The sequence below is a fragment of the Leguminivora glycinivorella genome, chromosome 25 (genome assembly GCF_023078275.1).
Source record: "Leguminivora glycinivorella isolate SPB_JAAS2020 chromosome 25, LegGlyc_1.1, whole genome shotgun sequence".
In the NCBI taxonomy this organism is placed as follows: domain Eukaryota; kingdom Metazoa; phylum Arthropoda; class Insecta; order Lepidoptera; family Tortricidae; genus Leguminivora; species Leguminivora glycinivorella.
The window spans coordinates 4,208,848-4,234,949 of NC_062995.1; the positions used below are offsets into that span (position 1 = coordinate 4,208,848).

The following is a 26,102-nucleotide window of genomic DNA, read 5'->3' on the forward strand; positions in this document are numbered from 1 at the left end:
GACACAGGCTCGTCTGGACGGAGGTTGTTAGTGTCCTGCATCATACGCCTCTGATCGACGACCTGGGTCATGCGTGCGCGTGCAGCCGAGCAGGCTCGATGCACCCCCCTGTCCCTTCCTCCCTTTCGTGGCCATCGCCTCCGAGTCCTTGCTGCAGAACTGCTGGCTGGTGTAGTCACTTAACGGTAACGGTACTTAATTAATGTTAAGCCATCCCCACTGTGTTTAGACTGCCAGAAGTCTGATGACCTGTCTCACGTGTTGTTGGACTGTGTCGGGAATTTGGACTTGAGGAATAGAATTTTTGGTGACTCGGGCTCCATGCACAATGGACAGATCAATTGCTGGTTGGCAGAGCCAATGTCAGACAAGGCAATCAGTGTATACCACTTTATAGATCTCTCCCTTCAGTAGGGGGATTTGTAAGCACCCATGAGGCTGACATGTTCACCTGGTCCAAAACCTCGACAAAAATAAGATTTAAAAAAAAAAACTTAAGAACTTCCTTCTCCATCCCCCAGATTCAAAGTGCTACCAATGAAACCAGCGGACTCGCCGTCAGCGCAAGCGGGGATGTGGCATCTCTCCGTTCGTTGCGACACTTGCAACTACCACCTGCGTGTGCTGGCACGGGCGTGCCTTCGCTTCCATGCCAGTTTGAAGTCACCGGGTAAGTTGTCAAGTTTTTAACAAACATTTAACAGGTTATAGAATAGAATAGAATAGAATAAACATTTATTCGTGAACACAGACAAGACAAAGAACACATAATAACAACAAGACAGAAAGTAATGAAGTGCCACGAAATGGCCTCATCTCAGCGTGTTGCTGGTGACTTCCAGCGCTGATCTATAGATACTAATGAAGCCAATCGCCGAAGCGGGTATGTTACCACGTTAGTTTATAGCTAACATTTAGACTTCTACGATTGCTCTTTTTGAGCAGACTTCCAAAATGCTCCGGGCCTTTGGTCATAACGCGAGGCTCGGCCGTTTATTTATGACATTTAATCTGTGTTTGGACACTGATCTGCTCAGCCTTTGGCAATCATACTTAGACATGTTTGCTACCTACTACCATGTTTCGGCCACGTTAGTTAGTTCAACTTATTAAGACTTTTATGTATTTTGCCCATAACAATAAGGTGAAACATAGGGCACGTGTCATCTATAGTGTACGGACATGTGGTGGCATTCTGGACAGAGCGGGTAATGGAGTCGTTATTATCTACTAACTATTTGTGATTGAATGAATAAATAAAATTTTATATGATATTAACAGTAGCGATCAAAAGTATTTTGACAAACGCAAAAACTTCGATGTGCCACATGCAATATCACAACCACAACACAATTTAATTTTTATTAAAGTAATCAATAGATTAAGACCTCCTGAAAACAAATATAAATTAATTATTGAGTGTCCCATTTCTGGTAATGGCAGGTCCTCGTTTGTTTGGACCGTAGCTTAAATTTTCAGTTCCTTTTTGGACTGTTTTTGCCCCTAGTTATATTGAGACATTAAAATATACACTTTTATTAATTTAAAAACTTTGGCACTACTTAAATAAGAATTAAAAAGTGTAATATTTATGTTTTAGATAAATCATTTAATCGTTATTCATTTAATCATAAAATGCACCTAGGCGACTCCATTGCTCGTTCTGTCCGGAATGCCACCGAATGTCCGTACGCTAGTCATCTATCCTCGTAAGGCCCAATGTACATTACAATGTACATAGTGTTGCAATCTAATTTGAACCTTCCATGAACTGAATAAAGTAGAATTTCCATTGTTACATTGATTTTTGAAACAAACGAAAATCTTACTAATTTAGTTATAAAATAAGGTTCAAATTGAAAATGGGAAAACTAACTATGGTGGGCCTTACGAGGCTATATGTAAGATGCGTTAATATTATATTAATGGTTCATATTGAACACTAAATTAGGAACAAGAGAAAAATTATTAACGTTTGCGAGCGAGCAAAAAAAAAAGGTGTTCAAAGAAAACACCAAAAAAAACTACGGACTTTCCTGAACTACCAAAAAGTAAATCTTAAGCTTCAATCAAGGAAGCTTTTCAACAAAAACACTGGGAAATACCGTTTATTTATAAGATTTGCTCATAACAAATTACCAGGTGACCACAATTACTTGTAATCGTATACGAGTCACGTAAAAGTTGAATGCGATTATTTATTTATGCATATTGACCACAACAGACCTTGTGGGGCCAGACGAACTACAGTGAAATACTAATATTAGCAGCATACTTTAAGTGGTAAATGGCGATATACTATATACAGGGTGCCTGGTAATTAATGGACAACCTTTTAACCACCAAGAGGGCACCTTATACTGGTCCAGAAAATCGACTTTAAGGTTTAGTGAAAGTCGCCTGGTTTTCGAGATCTTCACACTTTTTAAAATTTTAATGGATATTAATGGACAACCTTTTAACCACCAAGAGGGCACCTTATACTGGTCCAGAAAATCGACTTTAAGGTTTAGTGAAAGTCGCCTGGTTTTCGAGATCTTCACACTTTTTAAAATTTTAATGGATATTAATGGACAACCTTTTAACCACCAAGAGGGCACCTTATACTGGTCCAGAGAATCGACTTTAAGGTTTAGTAAAAGTCGCCTGGTTTTCGAGATCTTCACACTTTTTAAAATTTTAATGGATATTAATGGACAACCTTTTAACCACCAAGAGGGCACCTTATACTGGTCCAGAGAATTGACTTTAAGGTTTAGTAAAAGTCGCCTGGATATCGAGACCTTAATGTCGATTTTCTGGACCAGTATAAAGTGCCCTCTTGGTGGTTTCATTGGTGGCAAATTTTCGAAACCATTTTTAACCCCCATGTCTCTCCGGGGAGTCAGGGGATTACAGGGGTATGGGTCCCCAATCCCCATGCTCAGCTATCCCCTCCACATTTCACTCAGCGCAGGCAGATAGTAATAAATAACGTTCAAATACTTCAGATAACATATTTACAATCATAAGAAAATTAAACTTAATAATCGTACCTCACTTAAGACCTATTTGCAATGATAATAGTATCATACAATAGTAACTTATCGAATCTGGTTTCAAACCACGTTTCATTCAAATTTATTAATATATTCTTGTTATTAACTAACAAAATAAACGATGTATATGACCCTTAACAAGGTAATAATTCGAACGCAAAAAGGTTCAAGTGGTAACGATAATTTAGTATACAGGGTGCGCCAGAATAAATCCGATTTTTGAGGTTATTTCTGAAGATGTTAAAAAATAAGAAATGAGTGAATCTAAGAGTAAATTAACGCACCCTGTATGTTTTTTCCAAAACCTGTAAATGGCATTTTTCATCAATTTGAAATCGTCCTTAGACCATTTTCACATAGTAAGTTACGGGATCTCATAGCTGCCCTTACTGACCCGCTATCAAAATACATCCTGTATTACATTTATTTATGAACATTTAAGAACACGTAACTTAAGTTATTGAGGAAAATCCGGAAACCATTGACATGTCAATTATATAAAAAATGGACAATAATAAAACATGACTAAGTATTTGTTTACTTCAAGATTATTGAATGTAAACATAAATTATTACACAGTAAAAATATTTTTTTATTTACAATTCGTTTGTAAAAAAAAAAAGTAAAATTTGCAGTCACCGTGAGTTTTACTTCCATCTATTTATCCACGATATTTAAATGATTGCATATCAATATAATTAAAATTCATAATGTGAATAACGTTTTGGTTGATGCTTTGTAGCAAAAGTTCAGTGCATATGTTTTTGTTAATTGATTTATTGTTACTGTGAAGTGTAGGTCACTTCTTTAGTTATGAATTTGTTTGTGTGTTGAAACAAGACTGTTTTTGGTTTAAGGGCCAGTGTTGGAAAAATGAGCATGCTTTGTAAAGCAAAGAAAATGTTAGGTAGCCACATAAACGCATTTAGAACATAATTTAAATGTTTGAATAAAAAGTCAGATGGATGTTCTGGTGCGTTGGGAATTCATTCTTGTTTCGATCCTACTACTATTAACATCCTAAATTGTATCAGTGTCTTCCGTTCTCCGTTCAAGTAATAAACCATCTTCATAACAATAATAACCAAGTCATCGTTTCCTTCTATCACTCTTTCTGAAGATGTTAAAAAATAAGAAATGAGTGAATCTAAGAGTAAATTAACGCACCCTGTATGTTTTTTCCAAAACCTGTAAATGGCATTTTTCATCAATTTGAAATCGTCCTTAGACCATTTTCACATAGTAAGTTACGGGATCTCATAGCTGCCCTTACTGACCCGCTATCAAAATACATCCTGTATTACATTTATTTATGAACATTTAAGAACACGTAACTTAAGTTATTGAGGAAAATCCGGGAACCATTGACATGTCAATTATATAAAAAATGGACAATAATAAAACATGACTAAGTATTTGTTTACTTCAAGATTATTGAATGTAAACATAAATTATTACACAGTAAAAATATTTTTTTATTTACAATTCGTTTGTAAAAAAAAAAAAAGTAAAATTTGCAGTCACCGTGAGTTTTACTTCCATCTATTTATCCACGATATTTAAATGATTGCATATCAATATAATTAAAATTCATAATGTGAATAACGTTTTGGTTGATGCTTTGTAGCAAAAGTTCAGTGCATATGTTTTTGTTAATTGATTTATTGTTACTGTGAAGTGTAGGTCACTTCTTTAGTTATGAATTTGTTTGTGTGTTGAAACAAGACTGTTTTTGGTTTAAGGGCCAGTGTTGGAAAAATGAGCATGCTTTGTAAAGCAAAGAAAATGTTAGGTAGCCACATAAACGCATTTAGAACATAATTTAAATGTTTGAATAAAAAGTCAGATGGATGTTCTGGTGCGTTGGGAATTCATTCTTGTTTCGATCCTACTACTATTAACATCCTAAATTGTATCAGTGTCTTCCGTTCTCCGTTCAAGTAATAAACCATCTTCATAACAATAATAACCAAGTCATCGTTTCCTTCTATCACTCTCGTACACAGAGTACAATTCTCGTACAACAGTATTAAAACTTTTAGAAACTTACTTTTTGACCCATATCGAAAAATGTTAAAAATGACAATATTGTAGATTAAACATAAGGTCAGTGCGGGCAAGACCGGCATAGTTTATTTGAAATAAAGTTTGAGTGGATAAAACTCTATAATTAATGTAGTCTGGCGTAATGCGCATGGTCCTATGAGATAGCAAATATTATATTTTACAAAGCTTTTATAATATTTTGGTGAAATAAGGTACTTTTAAGTCATAAAAATCACATTTTATAAGGCTCGGCGGGTTGACCGTGCTCCCGCGATGAGTACAGAAAGACCGTCTAGTGCTTGTTGTCGCGTAATTTCATATGAGACTAGGTTCCAAAATCATGACAATTGTTATTTTACGTAATAACAGGGCAGAATGTGCTAGATAATTAATAAAATAATGTTAAAATTTTTAACATAAAAGCATTTTTCTATTTATAAGGCAAGACCGGCATAAGTCCCGTAGATGGGGTTCATAACCTTTTCTTTTCAGGTCCAGATATTGCATAATACTGTTTTTACAACGAACACCTGCGATACAATTTAGTCACGATATTACAGACTCATATAAATCCAACTACTTATCTGTTTTTGAAACTTTTTTATTAAGAAAAGGTAATAGGATATTAAGATGTCGTGAATTGGTTTGGTAACATTTCTTAGCAATGCTTGGTTTTTCTATAGTTACTACCAGAGTTACCACCTACCTGAGCTACCACCCCCGAAAACCTATTGACGACACCCATGACGACTTTTTGTCAAAGTGACAGCCAGCAATGTCAATTAACGGTCGGGTAGCCGTAAAATAGTTGGTCAAAAGTGTCAAAGCCGTTTTAAAGGGTACCCTACCCATACGGTCCCTGTTGGGTAATGCTGATTATAAAAATAATAACCAACCTAAAACCCTACTCTCTTTTGAAATATTTGTCACCGCATGTTGCACAATCTAAATATACTTAAACAAAAATAATAAAAAACGGTTAGAGCTTACGATAATTCTACCAACTTAAATATGATGATGAATAATGCAGTGTAGGCTTACTTCTGTTCACCTCTTATCATTCTTCACAACCATGTCACATATATTTTATTTTTACTTAATACTTTCGAATGATTTTAGTAACACCATACGAATCATTATCAAAACTGTATTTCGAAGTTAAAATCAAAAACGGTACAACTATCATAAGCCAAAAACGTACCTATATATTGATATTGTTTAGACTCGACTTATTTCCAATAAAGCCTAAAAAAGGTTGGCAACTCCTTGTTTATCATATGCCGGTCTTGCCTTTCTCTTTTATGACGGACTTTCTGACTAGGCACAATTTCTAAGTTACATATTTCAGAACATAAAACTAGAAATTGAGCGCGTTTTGAGTAGAATAATAGTACTAGTCAGAAATAACGGTTATTAAATGACTGCGTGACATACATGATATACAAATATTCCGACTGCTTCTATTTTATTTTATTTTTTTGCGGAACCATGTTGAACTTGATGTTCGAGTTCGAAACGAGAAACAAGTTTATTGTTAACTAGTGTTCGTCCTAGGGATATGTATTGAAGACCAATGGATTAAGGATGAAAAACTACTATACCTCCAGAGGTGTGAGAGGCGTAGATATATAAACAAAAAAGTTATAGTCAATAGACGGTCTTTCCGGGTAGACGGTCTTCCCCACACTGACCTTACCATTAAAACTAAAGTTAAATCTAAAAATAAATAAAACTACATGACAAATGACTAGTTTCGCCATCTAACCTCGGTATTAACCAAAGCGGTGGCGCCATCAAAACGAGCATATTTTTTTATGTTTCCGAGAAACATTTTTTTTTTCGTGGGAGACCTTATGAAGAAAACCTCTATACAACAATCGCTTAAAAACTCGCTTCGTCCTTAAAATTATCTTGCAATATTTAATTAAAATAAGATCATTCTGGATCATCATATCGCCCGTCATCAAATGATTTATGTGTTAATTCATGAAGTAATTAGTTACATCATATCATAACATAATATAATGTTGGCTCCACACTTGGCAAACAAACAGAGTCAAACGACAAACACCAAACAACACACACAACTTACAAATGTAAAAATTCAGAAAAAGATAAGATATAGAAAAAGTCCCGACACAAAAACCTTTAAAAAGTAAAAAAATGGCAGAACCCTCTTTGAAATATAAAAGGCACTTAAATCTATTTACCCGTTTAGGTGCTACGGTACCACAGACAGACATACATAGCGGTCAAACTTATAACACCGCTCAGTTTGCATCATGTCACGTCACGAGTGAATAGATGTTCGTTTGTTTTGTTTGGTGTTTGCAAGTGATCGGCATCGGCGTCGGTATTTTTTGAACAAAATTAAAGATGTCTCCGATGAAAATAGTTTGGAAAATAATAATAAAATGATACATGTTTGGTGTTTGTAACAAACAACCAAGCGTATGGATCCGGCATAACCCAACACGGAACAAATAAAAGTAATATATTTTAGTTAATTAAATTACCTATATTAGGCAGCTCTATATTTAGGTAATCTTCTCTGTGACCTATGACAATAAATTACATTATGTAATTTATGTATTTGTCTTATGTGACAAAAAAGTGATAAACAGACAATAAAATAGTTTAAGCGAATTAGTAGTCAAAACGCAGCTCTACAGGTCAAACAATAAAGTCATGCATACATATGTGAAAAAACCGTACCTACATGTAAGATGGGCGTAAGGGTAACACAGAGTACAAGTCATTGTTTATTTCGTAATATTTGCATATGAATGATTATATCGACCGGACCGATACATGGTTAGGACATACTTTATACACAAGCCAAAAAATAACATTAAGAAAAAAGAAAATCCAACCTCAAAACGTCAAGTTGACAGCCGGCCATCTTCCCAAGATGGCGACGCACTCTTTCCAGGTCAAGGCCGCACGTTGCACGCTCGCGTGGAATCTCGCTTTTTTAAATGTCGAATGCTTTCTACAATCAACCAGCCAGCTTTTTCACACTTTATTACGTGAACGATTTTGAAATAAGAATTGTAACTGTCGCAAAGTCGTATTGACGTGAGATTTAAATGTTTATTCGCGCTCTTTTGTTTTTTTTTTCTCTTATATTTAAGTACTGTCTTATTCACCAGTACTTTTATTATTAACTTTAGTTGCATTAGTTTAGAGTTTGTTTTATTTTAAATTGTTTTGTGCGTGTATGAAATAGAGGAAACCATTGTTTAAAATGGCGGAAATAATTTATAGAAAAAAAACGTAATGATGCGAATCCCGTTTTGTTTTGTAAAAACTATGATCTCTCTGATTAAATTTAATAGTAATGATGTAATGATAAAATAAACGTGTGTTTTTTGCGTCTACACTCAAGTACCGTAATAAGGTGCTTATTTTCTTAAGATGTGTAAAAAATCTGATACAAAAAACTACCGTTGTTAGTAAATAGCTCTTTAAGTTACGTGTGATGTAAGAATTGTGCACTTGTTTAAAGAATATTTGTAAAAAAGGAAGTACAGTAACTAAATCATTCATTATTTATACCTAACCATTATACGGATCAAACTGGACCGATCGGAAGAGATCGGTTCAAATCTTCTATGGGAATTAAACATTCACCCCTACATTTTCAACCAATTTAAGCGTTATGGCTTGTCTATGATTCCGCCAAAGTCAAGGCACACGTTTTAAGTAATAAAAGACAATTGGCTGCTGAGCCCTACAGTTTTCAATCTTCCGCCTTTTGTTACTGCCAACATTTAGTTGACCATATTCAATACTCTAACTACTCCGTGAAAAAAAAAATTGTACAAAACAATAAATATGTAAAAGAACGTTTAATTTACACAATTAAATACACTTGACACCAAACACACAAAATCGATGAAGGTCACTGTTAGTCAAATTTATACGACATGTCGCGACGAAGTTGAGTAATGAACTAAAACAAAACAAATAATTCAAATAAATGATAATTTATTATTGTAGATCTACGATAACTGTTCGGGTTCTAATAGGGCAGCGGTTCTCAAACGGTTATTATCTTGTAATCATTCAAGTATCAAAAACTGGACCGATAAACTTGTAATCAATGAAGTTAATTTATGATTCAATAGTGCAAAGTACAACTACTTAATTCAAGCTGCTATATATATATAATAGTTATTTCAAAAATTCATTCGTCTGTAATCACCAAAGAGGATCGAGTATTATAGAGAGTTACTGTCAAAGTAAAAGGTGTAATCACAGTGCATAGACTGCCATCTCTCGACACAGGCTTAAACCTTTTGGACCTCAGTTTTGAAAATTTGGCCCATATTCTTAGTCAAAATGTCAATCATTAATATTAGCACCATCTAGCCGACCGTACCTTTTTCTTTATGGTTCTGGGGTACGTTTTTTACTTAGACTTTATCTGTCTAATACGGAGTTACATATGTCTTTGGTAACCACTAATCAAATCAACATTATGTATGTGCGTTTAAGAGCCGGTAGGACGGCAATACAGCTACATCTCCCTTGAGGTTTTCGCTAGCTTGCAGTCGGCTTGCAGTTCCAGTAAAGTTGCATTTCGGTTGCCCTAATACTTGCCCTAATCGATTGATGCCTAAACGACTCCTCTTATACGTGATTAAAAAGTCAAAGATTTTCAATAAGGGCATGTGTTGGTGGTACGAGTCATACTACGGCTAACCAATTTTTTGGACCAAACACTTTATTAAACTTTTTTCTTTTAACATTTTTTTACTTTAGATTTTTTATTGTACTATTTTCTGTCAGCTAGCAAAAAGTTTAAGAACCTCACACAGTTGCATAGTATCGTCATAAAGCAATGAGGAAGCAAACATAGCAAAGGTTATCATTGGCCGATAAGAACTCACCCATTCATAGGACACGAGGGCAATAAATACATTATATTTATATATTTAATAATAATTGAGCATATGTACGTCCCACTGCTGGGCCACAGTATAATAAAGAGTATTATCGTACAGTATGGCCACTCCCGCTCCCCGCTGAAAGTGCCGCCCACCCCCTCTTACCTCAGTTACCGTCTGTCAAAAACGCGACCAGTCGACCTGTCATCTCACTCATAAAAGCATGGTACGCATTTACATACACGAGATTAGACTGTGTGCGTAGGAACGCGCCTCTTTCATATATTTGACGTTCACTACCAACTAGTGACCCTGCCTGCTAAGCCGCGGTCCTGGGTTCGAATCCCGGTAAGGGCATTATTTGTGTGATGAGCACAGATATTTGTTCCTGAGTCATGGATGTTTTCTATGTATATAAGTATTTATATATTATATATATCGTTGTCTGAGTACCCACAATACAAGCCTGAGCTTACCGTGGGATTCAGTCAATCTGTGTAAAAAATGTCCTATAATATTTATTTATTTATTTGTTCGCCATTGTCCGAGGTGTGGCTGCACAGTATAAGACCAGTAGTAATTCTTCTAACAAACGTTCGCTGCGCGGTATGTATGTGCGTGCGCTGTGTGCGTACGCAACACATGCAAGCGAATGAGAACGATTCATTCTCGTTCATTTCTTTTAAAAGAAGAAAAGAACCAGGAGCCAGGAGGATGATTGGCGACAAGAAGCTAACGGCCAAGCTACAGTCTTTGGCCCATCGGCGGAAAGTCACCAGTCTGTGGGTGTTTTACAGGTTGCCTTCGGGGAGTGTGCTCAAGAGCTACACGAGCTTATTCCACCGTCCCCATTCTACCATCGGACTCTTAGACGCACGGCCGGTCTCCATCCTTACTTGGTAGATATTCCACGAATCCGCACGAAGCGCTTTGCTTCTTCTTTTCTTATGCGCACTGCCAAGGAGTGGAATTCCTTGCCGGCGGCTATATTTCCGAGCTCATATAACCCGGAAACCTTCAAATCAAGAGTGAACAGGCATCTTCTGGGCGAGCTCACTTCATCGTAGGCCACGTCTTTGCCTTTGGCTAGTCTGTGGCCAAGAGTAAGCCCATTTATAATAATAATAATAAAAATGGGATGGCGTAGGGGTGTGACGACCCCATCGCCCATTGGTTTTACCAGTGCAATCAGTCAACGCAGGGCAGCTTGTGGCGAGCTGTTGGGGAACAGCGACCCCACGTACCCGAGTGCTCCTGGGGAGTTCTGTTACCCGTAAGGCGGGTGGGTGGGACAGTACTCTCTACCTCTGGCTTGCCTTGGCTGGCCGTCCAGAGTGGAGTCGTTAGGGCTACATGCCCCAGGGGTGGAAGTGAAAACTTGCATAAGACGCGAGTTGGTACAGTGGCTTAACAGCCACTGGGCAGAAAGCGGTGTACACCTCTCGACACCCTTGAGTTCTCACACCGGTGTTGCCCTTGAGCCATCTTGGATGTCGCTTTTTGTGGGGGCCCATCTTGTGGGGACGAGTCACCGTCTGCTGCAAATAAAATTGGATACCGTTTTATTAGGCAGGCGTCCGGTTTTTTATCCATAGCCCAGTATTTAGTCCATCACTTTCATCAAAATAGACCAGTTCATTTTAGATTCCATTAACTCTCAAATAGTCCTTACACCCTGGCGGGTGTTGCCGCTGCGTGTGTCCCATGATACGGGCAAGGGCAACATCCGCTCGGTGTACCCCTTACATTTCATTAAAGTGTCGAAAGGGCCTCTACGTGTTGGCTTCGGCCCCGCGCACGCCTCCCAAAGGTCCGGAATACCATTGTTCCGTGATGGGAAAGACATAAAAATGATTTAAATATTGAAAACTAAACTTTTCAATGCAACTAATTCATTACTCTTTTTTACTCGCATAAGTAACATTAAAAAAAATCTGCCTGATATTTTTATCACTTAGAGATTATAGCACGTTAGAATTCTATTTTTAGAGGATATTTTCTAGATGATGAAATGCAATTGCACATTTTAAGTAATGTAATTATATCAAAATAATCCCTACCGCTTCTTTCCGCCAACACCCTACGCGACCACATTTCCATCTCCATCATTTAGATGGTTGGCAGTCCTCAAGTGCGTTTCTCCAGAAACTTCCTGCCCCGCACAGCTATAACTGTGGAATGAATTGTCGCCAGCGGTATTTCCAAGCCGATACGATCTTCAAACCTTCAAGAAAAGAGCGTACACCCATCTTAAAGGCCGGCAATGCACCTCCAACACTTCTGGTGTTTCGGGTGTCCATGGGCGGCAGTTATCGCTTACCACCAGGCGACCTGTCTGCTCGTTTGCCTCCTATCCCATAAAAATAATGACTTTCCCAGCGAATGTATTGACATCGATCAACCCGAGATGACGCAAACAAGCAAAAAATACTAATAAATAGACATAATAGCACAATAAATGATTGCATTATTAATAGTAATGACACTAATGACGCATTGTAATTATAAGATAATAAACAGATCAAGAAATGAACGCATCAAAACTTATCGAATAGAATTTAAAACTTCAATAATCAGGCCCCGTAGCCAAATCGCATTTCTACAACGCGAAACGAAATCAAACCACGGATCTCGGTATTCCTCACTCCATCTTGCATCTTCACAAAGAGGATCGAGTATTATAGAGAATTACGGTCAAAGTAAAACGTGTAATCAGAGTGCATAGACTGCCATCTCTCGATCTCGACACAGGCTTAAAACTTTTGAACCTCCGTTTTGACAATTGGGCCCATATTCTTAGCTTGATATGTGTTAAAATGTCAAATATTAATATTAGCGCCATCTAGCCGAGCGTTCCCCAAAGGTGTATCGCCATCTAGGTCACCGTACCTTTTTCTGTATGGCTTTGAGGTACGTTTTTTTCTTAGACTTTATCAAGTCTTTGATCTTGATAACGATTTTGACTTCATAGTAGATTTTCGGCGACATTTAAATGAGTATTTTTTTAATTTACAGATATGCTGAAGATCAGGATCATGGGTCCATTGGCGAGTGTGAGAGAGTCAGCGTTAGTTGACGAGTATGGCGCCGAATTGACTAAGCTACCATTTAGGTATGTTATTTTACATACATACATACAATCACGCCCGTATCCCATAAAGGGATCGGCAGAACACATGAAACTACTAAAGCTTCAGTGCCACTCTTGGCAAATAAGGGGTTGAAAGAAAACGAAACTGTGACATTGCAGTGACAGGTTGCCAGCCTCTCGCCTACGCCACAATTTAACCCATATCCCATAGTCGCCTTCTACGACACCCACGGGAATGTTAATGTATGTTATTTTGTGTGGCCTATTTCACAATTTCTTCCCGTGGGTGTCGTAGAAGTCGACTGTGGGATATGGGTTAAATTGTGGCGTAGATGAGAGACAGGCAACAACCAACAACCAACCGTTTACAGTACAGTCACCGGCAAAAACAAATTATGATTTCTGTACCTTGTCGCTTTTAATCATTTGACAACTTCGTATGACATTTCAAACAAGATGTTAATGTGACAAGGTAGAGGAATCAATTTATGCCGGTGACTGTAGATTATGACACAACGTTTCTATATAGTGAAGTAAAATACTACTTTATGCACTAGTGCGGTAAAGTAGCGCCATATGTACTAAACATTATAATTGAATTTCACTTTCGTCTAATCAGAAAATCTGTACTTAAATTCGTCTCACGACTCTCACGTAGCAATCATTCAATCAACTTTTACTACAATACAATGTATGCAACTGTATAGATAATCTAACATAATCATATATGCTGCTTTCGTATTTGGGAGAGTATTTCTTCATCGTTGGTGCGGCAGTAAAAAAATGTGTAGTGTGTACTATATTGTACATTATGTATGAACTTCAATCGATACGATTTTAAAGTAATATCTAAGTATGTTATCTCTGATAATGCTAGGCGCCTTTGACCAACTCTAAGGGCTAGCAATGTGCGCTTGCACCTCTTATACGAATCCTTTACAGGATTGCGGTATAGCTAGAGAGATAGCGCTACCATCTACACAACTAGGGAACAAATCAAATTATTCTATTGAATATTTTTTCATTTTTTGTTTTTCAAGTAGTCACACTACTATGTATAAATTATAAACTGAAATAGATATCAATTAACTTAACCTAACCACAAAATTAAAATTGAAAAAACCCCCACCATAGTGGACCGACTCTCATGAAACATGGCTAAGAAGTCTAAGAACACTCCCAAGTCCCAACTAACTCAGCTTTCAAACATAAAAAACTAAATCTAAATCGGTTCATCCGTTCGGGAGTTACGACGCCACAAACAAACACACACACAAGCAGACAGACACGTCAAACTTTCAACACCCAGTCGTTTTTGCGTCGGGGGTTAATTAAAAAATGAATCTTAGCCTCCGAAATGAGAAATCGCCGCCAGTACCGACCCTGTGCAGCCGCTTGCCAGTCACAAGTCACAACTACGTATACATTGTTTTTTTTTCTACAGCTATCAACCAATAACTGGAGATGGACAGGACGTTCCCCAAGAGAGTCCTATGACGGAATTGGAAGAAACGATACCGCTACCCACAGTCAAGTCTGAGAGGGTCTACGTCAGGATCCTGGGCAGAGATATTAGAGGTAAATTCCAAAGATGATATACTCTTCTTCTTCAACCTAGCGTTTTCCCGGCCTAGCGCCAGGGTCCGCTTTCCTGCTCAGTCTTCTCCACTTTGCCCGGTCTTCGACATCCTTAGGCAGGATATTGTTCTCTTGCATGTCCGCTTCCACGACGTCCAGCTAGCGTTTTTTAGACCTACCGGGGCCACGTGACAGGGCTGTGGACAGTGAGATTAAGGCGTCTGTTTCCGATGTAGTCCACCGGTATGCGGCGTGTATGGCCATACCATCGGAGGCGGCTCAATCGTCAACATCATTATATTCCTCTTTGAGTACGCCACTTATCAGAACAATCCATACAAATTGGCTTATGTCAGTGGTGCATGTTATCTTAATAATATTGCCATGCCTTAGAGGGTTCATGTGGAACTCTAATAATCTTAAGAATTGTAGGTATACTAACATGAGTGCAATAAACAAATTGAAACTTGAAACTTGAATAAGTGGCGATAGGACCAGGGCCCTAAGCCGATCTCATCCAGAAGGTGCGGGTTACGCAATGTCACAAATATCTTCCACCTAACAGAAGTCAGGCGCTTCCGACTAAAAGAGGCCACCATCCTATTTCCCACTTGACTTGGGTCACAAAAAGCCAACAGGAATCTAACTTTTTTATGAGCCTATTGTGTCCCACTGCTGAGCAAAGGCCTCTCCCTCCTTCCATTCTTCCCGATCTTGAGCTACTGGCCAGTCTGTCAAAAAGGAGTCCAAATTATCCCGCCATCGCCGGCGAGGTCTGCCGGATCCTCGGTTTGACTCATTGAGCTCCCACTCCGTGGTTATCTTGGCCCATATGTCATTCGGCATGCGGCAGACGTGTCCAGCCCAGTCCCACTTTAATTTGGCCGCTTTTCGAACTACTAGTAAGGGTCCATAATTGAAAATACGGTCCCATCCGGAAGAAAGCATGAAACTTGGCATGAATGTAGCTTTCGATGTAGAATGTCGATATGGAAGCACGCTGAAGAGTCAATTTCGTTCGTTCGTTTCATACTTTCTTCCGGATGGGATCGTAAAAAAGTTTTTTGTTAGGACATGGACCCCTACTATACTACATAGATTATTTGAGTTTTTGAGCGTATCTAACTAACTATAAAACTATATTTTTTCAGGGGAACCATTTGTCCGTCTCTCGGGTCCGTTGAATGAGCCTGAAGTGCGTATGGGCCGTTCGGCCAATTTGGAAACTGATGATTTACAGCGCGCCGAGGAAGCTAACATCGCATACTCTAGACTAAGGCTGGGCTATAACGATAGCAATGTGCTGCCTTACAACAGAGCTACGTCCCAGGTAATCCTTATTAGAACGTTAAAATCTGAATGAAAAGTTGTATACTGATAGACTACGCACTCTTTTTACGCACACTACGCACACTTTCAGTCAACTGAGGTACCTAACGCCGCTGAATATAGGACTTTGAACAGTTAACACATTTAGTTCTTTGACGAATTCAGAATATCTGTACCCTGTACCAAATTAGATACCATCGAGATGATGAATAAGTACTCTAGCTAGACGCTTATGTCTAGTTATAAATGGTTGAGTAATTTTGTGTACTTTGGAACCACTTGTATCCTATATTCACAACATTTTGATAAGTCCAAGATACTGTATACCTAGGCATTAAGTGAAACGACAACATGCAGACTAGGTGGGTTGTTTAGTGGAATTTTCTAAATCGACTGGTCCTGTGGATTTGAAATTTAACAGGGTATATTTTTAATTTCAGGTGGTGAACCAACAGGGAACTATTCTGACAGCCGTGCAGATAGGTCTCAGCACGAGACTGTACGGGACACCAGGCGACAACTTACAGGTTCTAAATTCAATTTTTGTTTTGAATTGTTAAGTCTACATTTTTACAAGCCTGTCAAATATCGCTGGGAAGACAGTCTGGCAGCGGATCTACGTCAGCTTCAAGTCAGTGACTGGCAAGGGGCTGCGCAGGATCGGGACAGGTGGCGATCTCTCATCTCGGAGGCCAAGATTCACTTTGGATCAGTGATCCAACATAGTTTTAGAGATGGGCCGAATATTCGGTAAATATTCGGTATTCGGCATATTCGGCAAGTTTTTCAATGTTCGTATTCGGCCGAATAATTCGGTTGCATTGCCGAATATTTACCGAATAAACAAAGTAAATAACTTATGAAGATTTTACGTATTCCACTGGATAATAAGCTCCTATTTTAGTAGCTTTTTAAGGAACTGCTAAAAAGAGAGAAACCTATGTCAAAATATAAATACAATTGTTTTGTAAAAAAGTTCAAAAACCGTAGTTTAGAGTTGAGAAGAGCTCAGAGTTGTTTTAACTAAGTTTAAGTTATCCTCTAAATGATAAAAACATAGTTCTATTAACATATGTAACCATTATCAATCATTTAATAGTTTAAATTGACATCCCCTTTAAAAATATGGCGTAACCGAATATTCGGCCGAATGTTCGGTTCGGTAAGAGCTGAACCGAATATTCGGCCGAATATTCGCATTCGGCAAAGTCCATATTCGGCCCAACTCTAGTTTGTTTAGTTAGTCATATAACCCTTCAATACTATATGATACTGATTCCCTTCAATCATTTTGATAACTTGTACTGTTTTCAGCTACATTTTGAAGTGACAAACTACAGGGACCAATCAGTGAGGTTCTCGTTCGAAGCGCGAGGCGAGCTCATGTTTTTGAGAGGCATCAGTCCTAATGCGTAAGTCCTTTTGTATTAATCACTTGACTTGACAAAACCTTTTTAACCGACTTCAAAAAAGGAGGAGGTTCTCAATTCGACTGAATGTTTTTTTTTTTTATTATTTTTTTGTATGTATGTTACTCGATATCTCCGAGAATCGTGGACCGATTTTCAAAATTTTTTTTTTGATCGAACCGGTATAACCCCGAGATGGTCCCATTGGCACCAAGTCAGGGTCTGATGATGGAATCCTGGAGAAATCGAGGGAACTCTTCAAATGTTATAGGCACATGTAATGTTTTTAGTCTATTTTTCAAAGGTACACCAGTATTTACGTCTGATGGTAATAATTTTATGTGGCTGAGCTGATGATGGAAGGTCAACTCCTCAATGGTTAGGAGTTTAAGGATAATTCTTTCACTACTGTATATGTATTCGGACTGATACATATAATATCACTAGGAACCACTAAAAATCAACTGAGCTGATGATGGAAGGTCAACTCCTCAATGGTTAGGAGTTAAAGGATAATTCTTTCACTACTGTACATGTATTCGGACTGATACATATAATAACACTAGGAACCACTAAAAATCAACTGAGCTGATGATGGAAGGTCAACTCCTCAATGGTTAGGAGTTTAAGGATAATTCTTTCACTACTGTACATGTATTCGGACTGATACATATAATATCACTAGGAACCACTAAAAATCAACTGAGCTGATGATGGAAGGTCAACTCCTCAATGGTTAGGAGTTAAAGGATAATTCTTTCACTACTGTACATGTATTCGGACTGATACATATAATATCACTAGGAACCACTAAAAATCAACAAATAAATAAACTTTTTAACAAAAAATAAAACCGCCTTCAAAAATAAGCGCGTTACAAAACACGGAGAAACTAAAAAGCCAAAAATAATAAACCTTTCAATTCAGATTTCTTATCGTATTGCAATAAGCTAAACATCCAAATTATAAACAAATCAATTATTTTTGGAGTCGGTACCAGCCTGTGTATGGTTGGGTGGGGCAAACAGGCAATAGCAAGGCGACGAACAGGTCTGGTACCGACTACAAAAATAATTGATTTGTTTATAATTTGGATGTTTAGCTTATTGCAATACGATAAGAAATCTGAATTGAAAGGTTTATTATTTTTGGCTTTTTAGTTTCTCCGTGTTTTGTAACGCGCTTATTTTTGAAGGCGGTTTTATTTTTTGTTAAAAAGTTTATTAAACCTTTTTGGAGAGTAGGATATAAAGCAAATGTAGGTAATGAGATCTGTCCTGGCGCAGATACAACGATCGAAGGAACAGCACGACTTGAATCAGAAAACCGACTTCATAGAGAATTATGCCATCATTTTATAGCCATCAGCTGTGATGTCACTTCGATACATGTTGTTTCTGCGAAATAAGTTGTCATCTTCTACCTAGCGTTTTCCCGGCCTAGCGCCAGGGTCCGCTTTCCTGCTCAATCTTCTCCAATTTGCCCGGTCTTCGGCACCCTGACACAACGTCCAGCCAGCGCTTTAGGTCTACCGCGGCCGCGTGACCTAGGGCCTTGGACAGGAGATTGAGGCATCTGTTTTCGACGTATTCTACCGGTACTATTACCGGCCATACTATTTCGTGACGTATGCGGTCTAGTCGCGTAACACCACACATCCATCGCATCATCCTCATCTCTATGACGTGAAGCTGCTGGATATGCTTTCCGAGGGCAGACGAATAACTAAGTTTTATTTCTAAAAATCTTAAATTATCCCTCAATATCTGAAACATCTCATCTCATCCTGACATCCCCTGCTGGAAGAGTATTCTGTCTGTCTGTCTGTTTGTTCAAAGGATGTTTTTTTTTCAGACAAACGGTGCTGAGCGGCCAGACAGTCAACGTGGTCGTGCAGGTTGGAATCACGAACACCGCTCAGCCTGGTGCAAGGGATCTCATCACATTTACTGCTATGGGTAAGTCCATGTGATAAATAGCCTGGTCCTTGGGATAACCTTGCGGCAGAGCCTAAAATCCGAAATGATAGCATTGAGCGCTGGTACCGAAAAGACAGGCAAACCATTTCACAAGCGGCAGAATATACATTGAGACTATTGAAAGCACTCGTCCACATCTTAATTAATTTCACTATATTAGGGAAGAGATTCATACGCAGTATTAAAGCGCTTATTTTTTTAAAATATAACATAACAATGGTAATTATCGTCTTATACAGAAAAAATCCGTTCTGTCAAAGCTTCAATCCATCCATAACTTTTTAACGAACGATTCTTGAGGTAGTCCTAGACATTTCGTTCAAATTTAAGACCATTTTCATCTTCATGCTTCAAATTGCAAAAAGGCACTTCATCGCGTACACCTATGTTTTTAAAATGAACCTCCGACGCTTCAAGGACGTCAGTGTTTTCAATTTTAAATGTGTGAATGTTTAAATCAGTATTTTTCATCTTCTTTCAGGCATTGACCAAGTCTCCATCTCAGCCTACGTGTACGTGGTGAATACACTGAACACCGTGGACGTCTGGCCTCCAGAACTCAGGCACACTTTCCAGGGAATGTGCATTGGGAAGATGGGAGATGACTGCGCTCAGCACATTTGGTCGACCACCATCACGGCCAGGGATGCTAGCTCAGGTATGACCAGATTTAGAAAACTATCCGTTCTTAGGAATTTTTGGCAATCAGATCCAAAGGATTGCAGAAACTGGTTTTTAACCCCCGACGCAAAAACGACGGGGTGTTATAAGTTTGACGTGTCTGTCTGTCTGTCTGTCTTCTGTCTGTGTGTGTGTCTGTCTGTGGCATCGTAGCTCCCGAACGGATGAACCGATTTAGATTTAGTTTTCTTTGTCTGAAAGCTGAGTTAGCCGGGAGTGTTCTTAGCCACGTTTCATGAAAATCGGTCTACTATGTTGCGGTCGGGGGTTTTTCTATTTTTTAATTTTGTGGTTATTAAAAGTGGAATATCTTGGATCTTGTAGTCTAGAAGGGAATTAGGACTACTAAGATTTGTTATCTCACCCGTTTACCCTTCATCGGTGAGCAACATTTAGGCATTTAGCTCTTAAGTTTTATCGCGGACTGTTAACTTCTTGAATTCTAGCTTCTAATTTTAAAATCTTGATGGTTTCTAATGATGTTAACAATTGTTTCAGGCATCCTCCGTCTCACTTCAACGCCCATTGGCCTAGTGTACGACAGTAATTTTATATCCGGGACCAGGGAGGAGATCAGAGCCATCTATCGGGCGACATGTTGCGCACCCAGATTGTCGGTCACGGCCGTGGACGCTAACGGGAATGTCAATAGCTACATCATTGATATCAGTGGTGAGTGTTACAAAACCGTTTAAGAGGGACAAGTAGCAGTACTGATAATTTACGCTATTTGGCGCGTAATTGTCGCTAGATGTCACTTAACTATGCCTATACAAATAACCCGCATTTACTGATGTATGGAGTTACAACTCTTCCCGTACTTATTTCTCTATGCTAAATACGAAGAAAATTCAACACTAAATATCCCATAAAGAAAATAATTTGCTATTGTAAAGTACTTATTCATTTACTATTTAAATCTGCTGTGTCGCAGTTTGTAATTGATTTTATGATTGCCAAATTGCGATAACAGATGGAACAGACCGTATACAAATATAATTAAAGTTTTCACGTTGCTAGTTTTAATTTTATTAATCGTATGTTTATAAATTGCGTTTGATAAACATACTTTTTTAAACAATAAATGGGCTTACTCGTGACCACAGACTAGCCGAAGCGAAAACGTGGCCTACGATGGAGCTCGCCCTGAAGGTGCCTGTTCACCCTTGATTTGACGTTTGCTGGGTTACATGAGCTAGGACATATGAAATAATATGTATGTAATTCATACAGTAATATCAATGGTTATTTACAAGATGTGTGACTTAGTAAAAAAAAGCGCTGGTGACCTAGCGGTAAGAGCGTGCGACTTCCGATCAAGATTCGAACCTCACGGGTTCGAACCCCGGCTCCTACCAATGAGTTTTTCGGAACTTATGTGCGAAATGTCATTTGATATTTGCCAGTCGCTTTTCAGTGAAGGAAAACATCGTGAGGAAACCGGACTAATTCCAATAAGGCCTAGTTACCCTTCGGGTTGGAAGGTCAGATGGCAGTCGCTTTCGTAAAAACTAATGCCTACGCCAAATCTTGGGATTAGTTGTCAAAGCGGACCCCAGGCTCCCATGAGCCGTGACAAATGCCGGGATAATGCAAGGAGGATGATGAGATAAGACGGACAGTAGAGCTATGGGTGTTCCCGAAATTTAATCTTGAATTAGTCGATCTGTATAAGAATGACTATTAATAAGTCTGTCTGTTCCAGGCTACCTGAACGCAGCGTCCATAGCAGCAATAACACTGGGCATATTCCTGTTCATCGCCATCATAGCCCTCATAATATTCCTTATCTCCTGGTGCGTGAGGAGACGGAAGGAGTCAAGGGAGCTGCCGTATTCTACGTCTACCAGAAATTAAATATAAGTTTATTTTGACAGAGGAGTCTCTTTAACCCTTGACGCATAAAGTGTACAAATGACTTTTGTTTACCGCAAAATCACGAGCAGAAATAAGATTAAATTGAAAACGTCGCTTAAGAAGACAATTTTTGACGGCAGCGATAGCAAGGCCTACGGTTTAACTCGATTTGCTTTTCGTATGTCCCGATGTATTGCTCTATCTACGGGTCGCAATTCTCAACCGATTCTCGTGAAATTCTATGACCTTACTCTTTGATTAAATAAAAAAAATTGTCGATCCAGTTTTTGTAAGTTTCGTAAAGTGCAAAAAAATGCCATTAAGGACTTAAGCGCCAATAGCATTTATGGCGCTAAGTCTTAAAACTATCGTGACTTGAACTTGACTCACTTTTGCGTTTTCTATTAAAAGAATGAAGCGGAGGTCTACAGCTCAGAGCTACTACTTTAATCAGGTTTTAAAACAGTTTTTTTAATGTTAACTTGACTTGCTAGCTCAATATACGTGGTCGATTGTACCGAAACTTTGCGCATTCCTACAATGACAGGAGGTTCAAATAAAGCGCTGAAATTGCACTCAAATTAGTCCATCCGATTTTCGGGAGAGGCGTACCATCGAGGCGGACCGTATGCCTGTTTGCAGTTAGTATAAAAAAAGATCTACTTGAACCTTTTAACACATCTTTGGCGTTAAGGGTTTATATATGAGAGGATTAAAAAAAATCTATTTTTAAGTCTTACACTTTTACAATAACTGTCAAGTTAAGACCTTAAGTCAAGTAATAGATATTCGAGTTATTTTTATACGGAAAACATTGTGATGACAAAGTAGGTTAAGGCACAAGATGTGTTTAAATATATTTTTTATAAGTTACCTATACGTAAATTAAGTAAGTAAAGAGTCAGAAATGTATTTTACATTTAAAATCTGTCAATATATTGATATAGACTAACATGCACTCATAATTTTAGAACAAAACGGGACTTAATCGCGTAAACACTTACATTTATATTTTGCCCGACGTTTCGAACATCACATTATGTTCGTGGTCACGGGTAGACTGGCGAGGAATTGCATCAACATCTTCTAGCCGCGCGAGTTTCTCGAACTACCCGCACTTGTTCTTGATTATTCACTTTTGCGCTAGGGTTGTCACTTTGCCTACACACAACACTCACGACATCAGCCGGTGTGTCCCTGTCGTTTTGTTCTAAAATTATAAAATCTGTCAGCCGCGGGTTTTTTATTTTGTAATTTTTAAGAGTTACGTAAGTTAATTGAACTTAACAGGAGCCATAATAGGAGTTAATGTGGCGAGGCGTGCGGCAAGCATGTCAAACAATTGAAGCTCATACGAGTAAAAGTGTCCTGAATCCACGGTTGATAGCGTGCGTGCAAGCGGGCGAGTCCGCCCCGCCGAACGCTCCGCTCCGAGTGTCCACTCAGGCACAGTATAAGGACGATCGGTATTTAACTCTCTCGCTCACTCCGCGCGCGACTGGCAGCGCGGCCCGTACTGACGCGATCCTCCGGTTCCGCATGTACAGTCAACCAATTGGAACCCTAGGCCACTGTAGAACTATGTCATAGTGACGTTATAAATCAGATTCCAAGAAATCTCTTACTGCTTGTCATTTTGACATGGTTGTAGAGTGGCCTAGGGTTCCAATTGGTTGACTGTACTCGCTGAACCTCGCTGCAGTCGCTGCGTGCGAGCGCTACTCAAGGATACACCGCACGGCGCAAAATTTGTTAGAAGAAGTATTACTGGTTTTATATTGTGACTTAGGTCTTACACTGAGAGAACAGAATATTTCGAATATTTTCGCAAACTTCAGTTGACTGTACTAAATTCATTATTATTTATAAATTACTGACTTTAATTCCTAAATATTTAACACTAGTAATAAACATTCCCAGTAATATAAGTTTCAAAATTGTCTAATATAAGCATTTTTCCATAATACGGGTAGTACAACGTGTTGTATTTATGATTATTATTAATTATATTTTTATAGTTAAGTGTTACTAATTTTGGAGCCATATTATTTGTAAAAATGTAATTGCAAATAAATAATGATAATATTGTCGTGTATTTTATTATATTTATGTCCCTTTTTAACCCCCGACGCAAAAACGACGGGATGTTATAAGTTTGACGTGTCTGTCTGTTTGTCTGTCTCTGTGTGTGTGTCTGTCTGTGGCATCGTAGCTCCCGAACGGATTAACCGATTAAGATTTAGTTTTTTTTTTATTTGAAAGCATAGTTTTGTTTTTTTAGTCAGTCGGGAGCTCGGGAGCGTTCTTAGCCATGTTTCATGACAATCGGTAAACTATGTCGGGGTTTTTTTTTTTCAAAATTGTATGTCAACAGATGGCGACTGTCTTTAAGTTCCATACAACGCACTATCAAAATGTTATATCTTTTCAAAAAATTATTTCTTTTATAACAGAAACATTATAGTAAAGAAAAAATGTATATTTCTAAGTTTTGAATAAAAGTAAAACAGAGTATAACATTAAAGATTGTGTAGAAAATAGTATTTTATGCAACAGGAGTTTAAAGGAGGTCAAAAAAGACGAGTGGCGTGGGTAACAATTTGAGGCGAAGCCGAAAATACGTATTTTTTGACTCAGTTAAACACCGTTGCATAAAATACTTTTTCTACGACCATGCACTTAGTTTTTAATAGTTTTCTTGAATAACTTTCGTGAAATTCAGACTGTTTCCTGTATTTTGACGCAAAAGTTTGCACTGTCAGCTCAGCTGCCCAAAGCCTTCCCGCGCACGCGCTCAGTATCGTTATAACAATGCGTTGCCATGGTTACAGAGCCAAACGATGCGTTTTCAGTTTTTTCGATACTGCGCGCATGCGCGGAAAGCCGGTTGACGTTGGCTTTTGGGGAATAGACTTTTATGTAGGGTTTTAAAGATCTATGCACGACCCTGTAAATGACGAATAACAGTTCGGGAGTAGAAAAATGTACGTACATATTCACCAAAGTGGCTATCATAATAGGATGGATAGTGGAACTTATAACATTAACTTTGTGACGGATAGCGGTAAGTACGTGCGACTTTCGTTCTGGAGGTCGCGGGTTCGAACCCCGGCTCGCACCAATGAGTTTTTCGAAATTTATGTGCAAAATATCATTTGATATTTGCCAGTCGCTTTTCGGTGAAGGAAAACATCGTGAGGAAACCGGACTAATTCCAATAAGGTCTAGTTTACCCTTCGGGTTGGAAGGTCAGATGGCAGTCCCTTTCGTAAAAACTATAGTGCCTATGCCAAAACGTGGGATTAGTTATCAAAGCGGACCCCAGGCTCCCATGAGCCGTGGCAAATGCCGGGATAACGCAAGGAGGATGATGAGATAAGACGGACAGTAGAGCTATGGGTGTTCCCGAAATTTAATCTTGAATTAGTCAACAGGCAAAAACTGAATCATAATATCAACATTTACTATATCATAAATTACATAAAACAGGTGTGTCTCTTAAATAGTATGAAAGCTGAATCAATAAAAAAATGGGCAATAAAACTATTTGACAGATATTTCATTGTGTCATGAGTCAATAATGGATTGAAAAATAAGATTTATAGGAGTGGGCCATTTTTTTCAAAGTTGTCCACTCCACTTTTTTGTAACATGGGTATTTTTTACAAAAAATCCAAGATGGCGCCGGTAATGTATGGGATATCGGTCCGACATCCGATATCGGATCGGATAATGTGAAAACGCACTTACGGTTATCGAATTATTAAAAAAAAAAATTACTGAACACGTGTGTGGCATCCCTTACCACTTCCTAATGTTTTATTTGTTTTGACATGTGCCGTCAAACACTTGACAATGACTTTAATGTTATGATTAAGGTCACACTAATTAATCCGTTTATTATGTATGGAAACGAAAAAAAAAAATTTTTTATTGAATTTAACATAAAGCGATATACAGGGTGGTTCCTGATGAAGAACCTAACTGCGTGTCGAATTTAACGGAAAACAAAAAAACACGGTGTATGAACCCGCGTTTAGCATAGGTAAGTCAATTTTGGTAAAAAAAATTGTTAAATTTTCGAGTTGTTTTCTCAAGTTGCTTCTGATATATGTAAAATGAATGGATAAATAAAAACTAAACATCATCCTGCCCAATGTGCTTCATAAAGGACATATTTTCTTTATTGCAAGTTATGAACG

General features: G+C 38.3%; 2 protein-coding genes across 4 annotated transcripts in view; both read left to right on the plus strand.

Moving 5' to 3' along the window:
• Positions 1-22,934, plus strand: part of LOC125239382 — a 63,314-nt gene extending 40,380 nt beyond the window's left edge. For both annotated transcript variants that reach the window (XM_048146948.1, XM_048146949.1), the window contains 10 exons: positions 522-670; positions 12,992-13,088; positions 14,512-14,645; positions 15,797-15,975; positions 16,415-16,501; positions 17,289-17,386; positions 19,238-19,341; positions 19,844-20,020; positions 20,542-20,715; positions 21,749-22,934. In XM_048146948.1, coding sequence (XP_048002905.1) covers positions 522-670; positions 12,992-13,088; positions 14,512-14,645; positions 15,797-15,975; positions 16,415-16,501; positions 17,289-17,386; positions 19,238-19,341; positions 19,844-20,020; positions 20,542-20,715; positions 21,749-21,900 — 1,351 coding nt within the window. In that variant the 3' untranslated portion in view covers positions 21,901-22,934. The remainder of the gene's footprint in view (positions 1-521; positions 671-12,991; positions 13,089-14,511; positions 14,646-15,796; positions 15,976-16,414; positions 16,502-17,288; positions 17,387-19,237; positions 19,342-19,843; positions 20,021-20,541; positions 20,716-21,748) is intronic.
• Positions 22,935-23,035: 101 nt separating this feature from the next.
• On the plus strand, positions 23,036-23,987 carry LOC125239383. 2 transcript variants are annotated; one of them, XM_048146950.1, is made up of 2 exons: positions 23,036-23,445; positions 23,584-23,987. In XM_048146950.1, exons 1-2 carry the CDS (start codon positions 23,209-23,211, stop codon positions 23,740-23,742), a joined length of 396 nt encoding a protein of 131 aa, XP_048002907.1. In that variant the 5' UTR covers positions 23,036-23,208; the 3' UTR covers positions 23,743-23,987. The 2 variants fall into 2 exon arrangements, with proteins under 2 accessions (XP_048002907.1, XP_048002908.1); XM_048146951.1 differs by having other exon boundaries at positions 23,036-23,440; positions 23,579-23,987.
• The last annotated feature ends 2,115 nt before the right edge of the window (positions 23,988-26,102 follow it).

Coding starts and splice junctions, on each gene's coding strand:
- LOC125239383 (XM_048146950.1), top strand. CDS start 23,209: ATGTGGCGAGGCGTGCGGCAAGCATGTCAAACAATTGAAGCTCATACG. Junction 23,446..23,583: donor TCCTCCGGTTCCGCATGTAC/AGTCAACCAATT, acceptor GGTTGACTGTAC/TCGCTGAACCTCGCTGCAGT.